Genomic DNA, 12034 nt, shown 5'->3' with positions numbered 1-12034 from the left:
AAATAAATGGTTTGAGAATCTAATAAAAACTACCAGATTTAGCCTTATTTAATGATTTTAAGTCATAAACCTTAAAATTCCATAAAAAACGTTTGTTTTTTAATAATTATGTTAAATATAATTCTGAACGCACAAGTTAAGTCGATGCAATTTCAAAACGCATCATTGACATTTCATACGTCAGAAATGTCAACATTGTCAACGAAAATTTTACTTAACCTCCTGGATCCCCCGGTCCTCACTTGAGGACATAAGATTTAAAAAAATCTCCTGTCAAATGTCAAAGCAACTTAAGAAGTTTGCACGCATATAACGTTTCCGGACGAAACTGTCAACCTATTAAAATAAACACCAAGTCACAGATGGCCAATCAGCGATCAGTGCGGCTTAGACATCTGACACTACCGGTCACACCATGCCCCGCGGTAAGTAAATCCAAATTTATCTCACTGAAAGTCTAATTATATATTTTTGTTTGGTTTTGATTAGTAAATATATGATGTATTTCATATGTTAGTAAGTAGATTTCCTCCGTAAATTGAAAAAACTTTAGCTTTATACAGCTCTGAACTTAATGTACTCGTGCGAGTACAAGCGGACTTAAACAAGTAATTTATGTCCTCGTACGAGTACAACCGGTCTCAATCCTGTAAGTTTTTTTGATGTCACATGAAAGTTAACTATGTTTTATTTCCGATTTTGAGGCTTAAAGGACTGTGAAATAGAGGAATACCTTAACTTCGACGAATCCGACGGTCTTTCTGATGTTTATGTCAGAAGTAATCTTAAACTTAATGGTTCCGGAACATCTGAATCGGAAAGCGACGACGACGATAGCGACATTTTTGAAAATATTTAAAGGTTGTTAGAAGATATAACCTCGGCGGTTCCTAGTCGAGCTCTAGAAGTAGAAATAGAGGCGTCAAGATATTCTAGCCCAAGTTTACGGAGTGAAATAAGCGGTGCATTGGCAGCTCTTAGTCCAAGTTTGTCATGCGATGATTATATGGAGAACAGATTTGTGTCATAAAATAATTTTACGGTTTAGACACTTGGTTTTAGACTTACGTAAAATTATTTAATGTTAGTATGTCTCACAATAGTTTAAATTTGTTTAGATTTGTGTCACTTTCTAAATATTTACTGATGCGACTGACTGATTTTTGGTAACGACTGAACTAAAAACTAATCTTTAAGGTAAGATACAAGATACAAATGTCCTATTAAATGTAAGACCGAAGATTTAAGTTAATGAATTGAAAACTAAACTATAAGGTAAGACAAAAAAATCCTAAGAAATGTGAGACTGAAGATTTAAGTTACTGAATTAAACACTAAACTTAATATACCTACGGTAAGATAAAAATGTCCTAAGAAATGCCAGAGTAAAGATGTTAGTTAGTAAGGAAAATTGTAGCTGTGATTTCTAGTTAGTATATTACAGTAATGTAATTTACTTAATATGCAACTTACGTACCATTGTAACATTTAAGTACTCGTACATAGTTTATTTCAGAAAAGTTTATTTTGTTACTGACTTTAATTTGATAGCCTGTGCTGTTAAGTACAAAATAAGTATTTTTTGTAAGTTTATATGCAAGATAGTTGATTCATTAGGATTTCAATTTATTTAAGACTGAATTTATATGCTTGTCCTATAATAAGTACAAAAAAGTAATTTTTGTAAGTTTATATGCAAGTAAAGTTGATTATTGTAGTATTTTGTTTTTTTTTGATACGGTACCTCGAGTGAGGACAAAGTCCCCATGTGCTCGCCTGAGAACATAAGGAAAAATCGAGGGGAAAACGCCATGATTTTTTTTACTAATTTTTCGACATTATGGGTTACTTACTTAATCGATTTTTCGAAAAAAATATCAGTTTTGATAGAATCGATACCTCCAGGATCCAGGAGGTTAATAACTTCTCACGTGACTTGACTTACTTGACTTATGGTCCTATATCCCCTAGATGGGGCAGAGGGCATCCACAGTGCTCCGCCATCCCGTTCGGTCTTGAGCTTCGCGCTTCATTTCGCTCCACGTCTTGCCAATGGTCGCCGCCTCTGCGATGATCGTCCGCCGCCAGGATTGCTTAGGGCGACCACGTTTCCGCTTTCCTTGGGGATTCCAGTCTAGGGCTTGCCTCGGGATGTGATCCGGGTCCCTTCGGAGCGTGTGGCCGATCCAGTTCCACTTGCGGCGTTTGATCTGCTGGTCGATCGGAGTCTCACCGCAACGTTCCCACAGATCTACGTTGGATATTCTCTCGGGCCAGTATACACCGAGGATACGGCGAAGACAGCGGTTGATGAAGACTTGGAGCTGATGCGAGATGTTGTTAGTGACCTTCCACGTCTCACATCCGTACAGCAATACGGTTCTCACGTTGGACCGGAATATCTTGAGCTTAACTCTCCTAGTCAGTTTCCGCGATTGCCATACCGGACGGAGCTGTGCGAAGGTTGCATTCCCCTTGGCGATTCTCGAAGCGATGTCCTCTTCGGTTCCTCCTGTTTCCGACACTACACTACCGAGGTACGTAAACTTGTGGACCTTCTCCACTCCCTCTGTGCCGATGAGCAACGGCAACGAGCTCGTCGCTCCGCACCTCATTTCCTGGGTCTTCCGGATGTTAATCTTTAGTCCCACCTCCAAAGCGTCTCGCCGTAGGTCGTCCAGTTTGGCTTGCATGTCGGCGCGCGTGTGGCTCTATAGGCATAGGTCATCGGCATAGTCCAAATCTTCCAAGACGTTGGACAGTCCCCACTCTATGCCGCGGCGCTTGCTGTTGGTGGTGTTATTCATGATGCCATCGAGGACGACAAGGAATAGGAGAGGTGAAAGGAGACACCCCTGACGAACACCCGCATGGACCGGTATGTCCTCCGAGACGAGGCCGTCGTGAGTCACCCTACAAGAATACTTCCTGTAGATGGCCTTAATCCAATAAAAACTTCTCACGTAAAAGTACAGAATTTCCAGTTTTTTGTTATAATATCGTAAAAAAATGAGTGATTCCAGTTGATGAAGATGATCTAACGGCTGTGGATGTTGCACTTTCCTCGCTATAGTGAGGGGAAAAGTTTTGTGTTACACACGGGTGCAAATGTATTTTACTTCTCGTGTGTTAAAACACTCGCGGGTAAAATACAACTTTGCACCCTTGTATAACAAATAACTATTGTATTTGTAATTTGTATACCTGTAACTAGTTTAATTATTCGATGTATTGGCCTATGCTGTGATGCCATGTAAATATATTTAAATAAATAATAATAATAAGACAGAAACAATTGTAAATATTAAAACATTGTACTATTACCTAAATATCGTTATTTACGATTATTTGTGTATCGTATATTTATAAAAACAATATCGAATGTTGCCTTTGGAAACTTAAAACATTCTTGCAGTAAGAAAATACGCCTCTTCTTTGACAGGCGTTCCGTTCCATTCAGACAACTTATTAAGAACGGTTTTTCAACATTAAAAAATAAACGTGTTATAATACTTATAATGATGAAGAGGTAAGTAATAAAATATGAAATATGCATATTTTTCGTATTCTTACATTAACAGTAGGTTTTTATGTTGATTACGTTTAAAGGAAACTAATATTAACACTCATCAGTCATGAATTGGAACAAGTAAAAATTTTAAAATATTGGAAAAGTAAAAAGCACTAGTTCGCGAAAACCAACTTTCCGCACGCTAACAAGCCACGAAAAGTAGCACTTTTTAAGCAACTGTTTTAAAAAACCCATTTCGATCGAGGTAGTTTGGCCTACCTCGACAGAAATAAAGATGTTTTTGCCTAAATTGGTAATTGAAAGTACCCATAAGAAATACAATTGAAGTTTCTACGACGTATATAGTCGTTATATTTTTAAATACACGTATTTTACTTTCCTCGTATTCGAAATGAAAAGTAGTGTTTAGCCACAGAATAACAGCTTAAGTATAACGTCGCAGCGGAAGCCCACACTGGCCCAGTCCGATGTTTACCCCTAAATTATAACATATAGCATCTACAACGTCATTAGTATGCCGTTGGAATCGTGACTGTTGTTAAAATTGCTTTCCCATGTCAAGCTAGTCGAACGTCACATATAATTAGTATAAACGACCTAGATAACGCATAATTGTTATAAATTGAGGGGCGAATCGTTATAATCCTTACTACTTCGCATTGCATAGAGCTTCTTACACTGATAAACACGTAGGTACACTCAACACACACAACACACTTCACAATTCATCACACTTACATCTAGACACTTAAATCTTTCCCGGTTCACACAACTACACACCCAGAAACAACGCGTATACCGATAGCGCCGAGTTTCTGGCAATAATAGTTATTTGTTATACAAGGGTGCAAAGTTGTATTTTACCCGCGAGTGTGGAATTGAAACACGAGCAAGCGAAAGGATTCTATAGTTGAACCACGAGCGAAGCGAGTCCTGAGAATCCTGAGCGTACGAGTGTTTCAACACACGAGAAGTAAAATACATTTGCACCCGTGTGTAACATAAAACTTTTCCCCTCACTATAGCGAGGAAAGTGCAACATCCACAGGCGTTAGATCATCTTCATCACTGGAATCACTAATTTTTTTACGATATTATAACAGAAAACACTAGAAATTCTGATTTTTACGTGAGTCGGTGAGAAGAACAGTAAAAATTTTGTTAACAATGTTGACATTTCTGTTCTGACGTATGAAATGTCAACGATGCGTTTTGAAATTGCATAGACTCAACTTGTGCGTTCAGAATTATATTTAACATCATTATAAAAAATCTAACGTTTCTTATGGAATTTTAAGGTTTATGACTTAAAATTATTAAATAAAGCTAAATTTGGTATTTTTATTAGATTCTCAAACCATTTATTTAATGATAATTAATATCGAACGAACCATTATTATGAGCGTTTTACGTTTTGTTATCTGTCAAGCTACTTAAACACGCTCCATCCAAGGTCAAATTACTTTCCCCACTAGTGGATAAAATGCGTTTTTCCCCGCTTGTTTTAAAGGATAAAAGACGGCTTTCCGAGCTAGTGAGGGGAAAAACACTTTACAGGGTGGAGGGGTTTAGTCCGTAGGCGGCTAAATCTCCAGAGCAGCCGAGTCGGGCATGCTGCCGTATACCGGGCCGCCAGTATCCAATGAGGATTACCTCCACCTCTGACAAAAAAAAAACGTTATAATCCGTAATCGTGATACTCTCAATGCTCACAACCTTTAAGGACAATACTTTATTGACCAAGCGTTAGCGAAGGTCTCCATGTCAGCTTTGTGAAATATGCTTTCGTATGTCCGTATGTTCTCCTCTAGGCCGCTATTCTCAACCGATTCTCGTGAAATTTTGTGAGCGGATTCTATGTTTAAAGCTGGCAGAGCCACTAGTTATGGTAGCTTTTTACCTGACAGTCTTAAAAAAATGTGTATGTCTTTATGTCTTATTCTTTGGCACGCCTTTCGTCTCACACCTTGACGGATGTTACTTATTACTACTGTATGTAATATGTATCTAACATGTTTGTAAGGATCAAATCTTGCAAGTTAAATTTGACCCACTTCCTGGTTTCCGATGAAGCTGAAAAATTTGCATACATATATGTAGGTCGGGTGACAATGCAATATGCAATATTATGGTACCATCGAGCTGATCTGATGATGGAGACAGGAGGTGGTCATAGGAACTCTGTGATAAAACAACGCAACCTAATTGTGTTTGTGGTTTTTAGAATTGTCACGATGAGTATTAGTTGTCTGTGGAAAGAAAAGTACAGTCAGCCATTAAAGCTTGTACGAAAAATTAAATTTTTGCCAAAAACTTATTATATGAAGTGTCAATATTACTGAGTAATTGTGGGGTCGTGATCAGAATATCAAAAATGTATTAAGAGAAAAGGAGACGGCCACATCTCCATACAAACGAAGTCCCCATTTTCCTAGAATTTTTAATTATTATAAACGTTAGGAGCATTTAAAAATTTGTATGAAATCTGTTTTTCGCTCCTAATTTTTACAATAATCAAAAAATCTAACAACATCAAACTTAGGGGCATAGCTTTGGATGATATACAACAAATTGTGTCAAAATATTTTTAATAATGTTAATATCCAGAGCAAAATGGCCTCACGGCAAAGCCGCCGAAGCCGTGAAGCCGTGAGGTCCCATTTAAAAGGCCCTAATTCACTAGCTTTTCTGGGTGTCATATTTCAAACCTTGTATCACCGAATTAGGCGTATCACCAAATAATGAGAGTTTACCCCACGTGTCTCGTAGCCGCTGAAAAACGTGCAATGTCAGTATATTTAAAGGAATTTATGATCATTTTCGCAGCGGTTTTCTTATTAAGAGGAAAATGTGCGTATGCTTGTATTTCGTTCATACAAGGAATGCTAATATTTATCGTCTATTCTCTCTCAAATAAATGTAGGTACCTATATGAATAAATAACTTCTGCCCGTGACTTCGTCTGCGTGGTAAAATGATGATGATTGATAAAAACCGGCCAAGTAAGTGCGATTCGGGCTCGCGCACGAAGGGTTCCGTACCATTACGCAAAAAAAACGCCAAAAAATCACTTTTGTTGTATGGGAGCCCCACTTAAATATTTATTTTATTCGGTTATTAGTATTTGTTGTTGTAGCGGTAACAAAAATACATCATTAGTGAAAATTTCAAGAAAGTTATCACGGTTCATGAGATACAGCCTGGTGATAGTGGTGACAGACAGACGGACAGGCAGGCAGACGGACAGTGGAGTATTAGTAATAGAACATTTTAAACTTTCGCGGTTTGAACACATATTAAACTGTGTCGAAACGTCGGTAAATAAAGGTAACAAAATAAATTCGCGATAGACCCGTTTGTAAATGTGATTTAATATGTATTAGTAATAGAGTCCCGTTTTTAACCCCTAAAACCCCTAAAAATTCCATTCCTTTATCAACGTATTCTCAGATAACCGTGTGACTTAAAATAAACGGTTCTTTTTTCAATTTGTGTAACAGACAATGGGCAACCTGCTGGTGTTCATCCTGGGCGACCTGCTGCCGTTCCAGACGGTGCTGTGGATCCTTCTGGCTATCCCGCTGCTGCACTTCTGCATCTGCCTGCGGCTGCCCGAGACGCCCTCCTACCTGATCAAGTGCGGGAGAAACGAGGTAGGTTACTATTGCGAAAGTTGCAAAAAAAACCGGCCAAGTGCGAGTCGGACTCGCGCACCGAGGGTTCCGTACTTTTTAGTATTTGTTGTTATAGCGGCAACAGAAATACATCTTCTGTGAAATTTTCAACTGTCTAGCTATCACGGTTCATGAGATACAGCCTAGTGACAGACAGACAGATCAGAGACAAATCAGGACCAGGCATTCAAAAAAATAAAAGCCATTTAATTTTCAAAACTGACAAAAATAAACAAGCCATTTGGCGACAATTGCGACAAATGTCTAATCCCATTAATGTTTAATTTATCTATTTATAAATTCCGATCTTGCACATTAACAAGTAACCATCACCATAGAGTAACTTATACTAGAGCGGTACTGTCATAGTAAATTTTGTAACCCCAGTAAATTCACTGCCATCTGTCGACACACTTTAAAACTAAAAATAAATATTTATAAAAATACGATAGAATGTATTTAAATATAGATAAATGATTTTTTTTATTTGCATTAATTATTTTTCTGATTTTGACCCATGTTCTTTCACTGATATGCGTTAAAATTGTTAAATAACAAACGAAACCGTCAACGCCATCTATACGACTGTAGGCCAAAACTAGTAGCGCCCTCTGAACGAGAATCAAATTTTCGAGGCACGTTTTTTCCTTAGACTGTAACCATCTATTACGGAGTTATATCTATCTTTGCCATCACGTAAGCTAAATAAGTACCTAACTATTGTGTCGGTAAATATTATTATCGGAAATACTTATATTTATATTTAATTATTAAGCCAATTTAGAAGATAAAGACATGACATGAAGGCATCCCTTTGATCAAAACGGATTTTGGTTAAGGGACCGGTTTTAATAAGGTTGTGAGCTTTCGGTAAGAATACGCTTATAAATAATTTAGAAGCAAATACCTAACACTAAACTGGCGCGTATTGTACACATAATTAATTTAGACCCGCCGATTTCGCGGTAGGCCCGTTAATGACATTAATTAGGAAATACCTAAATCCTGAAATTATGAGCACTTGAGTGATGTTTGAAAATACGTAACGCTTCTTGAAAAGGTAGGAAATTTCATAATTGTAAAATAAATATGTTGGAACTTCAGCTACGTAATCATGGTTTTATAGATATTTATTTTATTTTATTTTACTTATAAAAAATATAAGTCCGCGGCGTCTATCTGTTTGTATGTTTGCGATAAACTCAATCCGTTTAGTAGTTTAAACGGATTTTTATGCGGTTTTCAAGTATCATTAGAGTATTTAGAGTGATTCTTGAGGAAGGTTAATCGTGCGAAGCCGGGGCGGGTCGCTAGTTAGGGTTCCGTACCCAAAGGGTAAAAACGGGACCCTATTACTAAGACTCCGCTGTCCGTCTGTCTGTCTGTCTTTCACCAGGCTGTATCTCATGAACCGTGATAGCTAGACAGTTGAAATTTTCACTGATGATGTATTTCTGTTGCCGCTATAACAACAAATACTAAAAACAGAATAATATAAATATTTAAATGGGGCTCCCATACAACAAACGTGATTTTTTTGCTTTTTTTCCGTAATGGTACGGAACCCTTCGTGCGCGAGTCCGACTCGCACTTGCCGGTTTTTTTATTTATATTATATGAATTTTTTTTAGTATTCTTGTATGTACCGCCGTCGATATAATTACCTATTTCCAGACGATATTGCGACGAGATAAAGTCTATCAATGGCAGTCATCATCAATAGGATTAACAATTGATCACTTTCCCATTTCTTTTTCTCGTGCTTTTGATTCCCTTTTCAAAGCGCTGTGAAGGTAAGTACTCCCGTTTGCTTGGCATATCTTTTCTTCTTCCTCGCGTTATCCCGGCATTTTGCCACGGCTCATGGGAGCCTGGGGTCCGCTTGACAACTAATCCTAAGAATTGGCGTAGGCACTAGTTTTTACGAAAGCGACTGCCATCTGACCTTCCAACCCAGAGGGGGAACTAGGCCTTGTTAGGATTAGTCCGGTTTCCTCACGATGTTCCTTCAGCGAAAAGCGACTGGTAAATATCAAATGATACCAGTCGCTGGGGTCTCTACTACTGTCACTGGGGTACTATTGTCACTGTGACAAGGTACAAAATGGGTCATAAATTAAAACATTCGACTGTACTAATCACTTACCGTTCAAGGCAGCCTATATTGTGACGGAGGGTTAACTACGGACTACGGAACCTTTTCACTGTGCATGGCCCGACATGCTCTTGGCCGGTTTTTGTTAAGCTATTACAGAATAGTAGTCGCGTCTTGACGAGTAGTCTGATCTGACCTATACCTAATACATGCGTAACATCGTTAGTAATTTATGCTTAGACATGTGGATGAGATTATGATGAACTCACAAACGACCACAATTAAAAGGCCGGCTTCCTAATGGAATACCTCATTTTAAGTAATGGTTGCCTAGGAGATAAATAATCGTATACTAAATATATTTAGAACTGTAATTGGTATTGCTATTAAGTAGTTAATAATTAATTCGCTGCAAATAACTTTGCGTGCTTTTAATAGGCTGCTCGAAGTTGAATTTTGCTGTAGTTGCACAAATACTAGTATTTTATAGAGAGTGAAATTAGTCAGAGATAACAATTTCACCCTGTATCAGGCGCGGATCCAGCCCCCAAAAAAGGTTGTGGTCACAGCCACACGAAAATCGGCAAGTACGAGTCAGAGTACGAACTCGCCCATGAACAATCATGACTCTTGAACGATCATCCCGATCTCAATAGACCGTATAAGTGTGACGTCACATGTGTTTTGATAATAATGATTCCCCGACCAATTTTTCGCAGATTATGGATTCACAGACAACATTTCGCTAAACATCTAACTTTTAGACGACATTTGCTAGTTTTACCGTTCAAGTCGCTTCTGTGTTAATTAGGAGAACAATTATTGTAAGATATTATGCATTTTTTATTAAAGATTTCGTTAAGTAGTCTAGTCGACAAGTTCAAATCAAATGGTAAAAAATAAATATACTGCTCCTAAAAATACTGTCTAGATATGCAGGCCTATTCGCGAAACACATAAAAAATTGGAAGAGTTATATAAGATACTTGCTTTTGCCCGCGACTTCGTCTGCGTGGAGTTAGTAATTTTTTTATCAAATCTGCATTTTATGATTCCCATATAAACTACCCTATGTCCTTCCCCGGGACTCAAACTATCTCTATACCAAATTTCAACTAAATCGTTACAGCGGTTTAAGCGTGAAGAGTAACACACAGACAGACAGACTTTCGCATTTATAATATTACTAGTTTTTGCCCGCGACTTCGCCTGGAGAAAGTCTTGTAGCAATCATTCAATTTGAGCATAATATGCACACAAATTATCAGACAACTAATTAATTATCTCAATTCCACCCCGCTTTTCACCCTATTAAGGGATAATTTTCGGGATAAAAACTATCCTATGTCATTCCCCGGAACTCTAACTATCTCTATGCTAAATTTCAACTAAATCGGTTCAGCGGTTTAAGTGTGAAGAGGTAACACACAGACAGAAAGACAGACCTTCGCATTTATCATATTAAGTATGGATGGTAAGTATTTAGTTTTTTGCCAATATATCATAAACACAATATCACAATATCACAATCACAAGTGAAAAAACATTCCTAAAGGTACTTATTAAATTCATATAGATTAGCTTAACATAATTTATAATGTAATTTAATATTATGAAATAAATACATCTGAATCTAAATCTATTCACTTAAAAATTTGAAAAAAACTATGATGAATTTTAAACATGTTAAAGAATGTACTGTTGTTGGGCAATCATTAATTAACACATTTTTCTCGAAATTTCGGCTTTGTTGTACTTAAATTAATAAAATGTTAAAATAATTGGCGTAAAAATATTTTTATACATAGTTTTAGTTTACAAAAAAGACGTAAGTTCAAGATTTTTTTTTAAATTAATAATTGCCTAACTTATAAAAAAATATCTTTAAGATTTTCTAACAGTAGTACATGCTTTGACATGTTTAAAAGACACTATATTTTTCAGTTTTAAATGAATTTTGAATACCTTATAATTAATAGAGTTAGTAGCGAAAAATGGAATCTTGAGCGTTGCGAGCCCAGCCCGAAGAAAATATTTACTGTAAGATATCAAACCAAATCAAATCCAAAATCCAAATGAACGTCAGTAATAGTTATAATTCAAAATCATCATTTAAAAGTAAATTCTACCAGCTATCATAAAGAAACAACTCAAAATTTGCATCTTATTAATTAACTTAATTTAACTTTCTCATCAGTTTTTGAACAATCAGCCTTTACCAGCTGGTGTGGTGAAAAAGTGATTTTCGAATAAAATGACAGTTTTAAATATTAAAAATTTTGCTATTTAACAGTTAAATTAGTAATTTAGCAATTGCGTTACTTACAACATTGAGTCATAGATAGCACTTTTTATACATAGATAAATATGAAACTAAACGCTACGCTAACTACGCTACGCTAACTACGCTACGCTAAAAAAACTCCTACAGGTGTAAATTAAAAGCTGGCATTATTTTAGGAAATTGAACTAATATTTGTGAATGTTTAAGATTTCTACGACCTATCATAACTCCCATAAGCTAAAAATAATTGCCCCTGTTAGTAAATAATCTTTTCCCCTCACTAGCTCGGAAAGTTGTCTTTTATCCTTTAAAACAAGCGGGTAAAAACGCATTTTATCCACTAGTGGAGAAAGTAATTTAACCTTGGATGGAGCGTGTTTAAGTAGCTAGACAGATAACAAAACGTAAAACGCTCAAAATAATGGTTCGTTCGATATTAATTATCATTA

At 36.7% G+C, this 12034-nt stretch overlaps 1 protein-coding gene across 1 annotated transcript in view; it reads left to right on the top strand.

Annotated features, from left to right (window-relative positions):
* LOC134751059 (facilitated trehalose transporter Tret1-like) overlaps positions 1-12034 on the top strand; it is a 42541-nt gene that overhangs the window by 18105 nt on the left and 12402 nt on the right. Inside the window, exon 4 of the mRNA XM_063686400.1 lies at positions 7033-7185. Within this exon, the coding sequence (XP_063542470.1) occupies positions 7033-7185 (153 nt within the window). The remainder of the gene's footprint in view (positions 1-7032; positions 7186-12034) is intronic.

The sequence above is a fragment of the Cydia strobilella genome, chromosome 21 (assembly GCF_947568885.1).
Source record: "Cydia strobilella chromosome 21, ilCydStro3.1, whole genome shotgun sequence".
Lineage (NCBI taxonomy): Eukaryota > Metazoa > Arthropoda > Insecta > Lepidoptera > Tortricidae > Cydia > Cydia strobilella.
The sequence above is the reverse complement of the archived record's forward strand: the minus strand, read 5'-3'. Positions and strand labels throughout refer to the sequence as shown.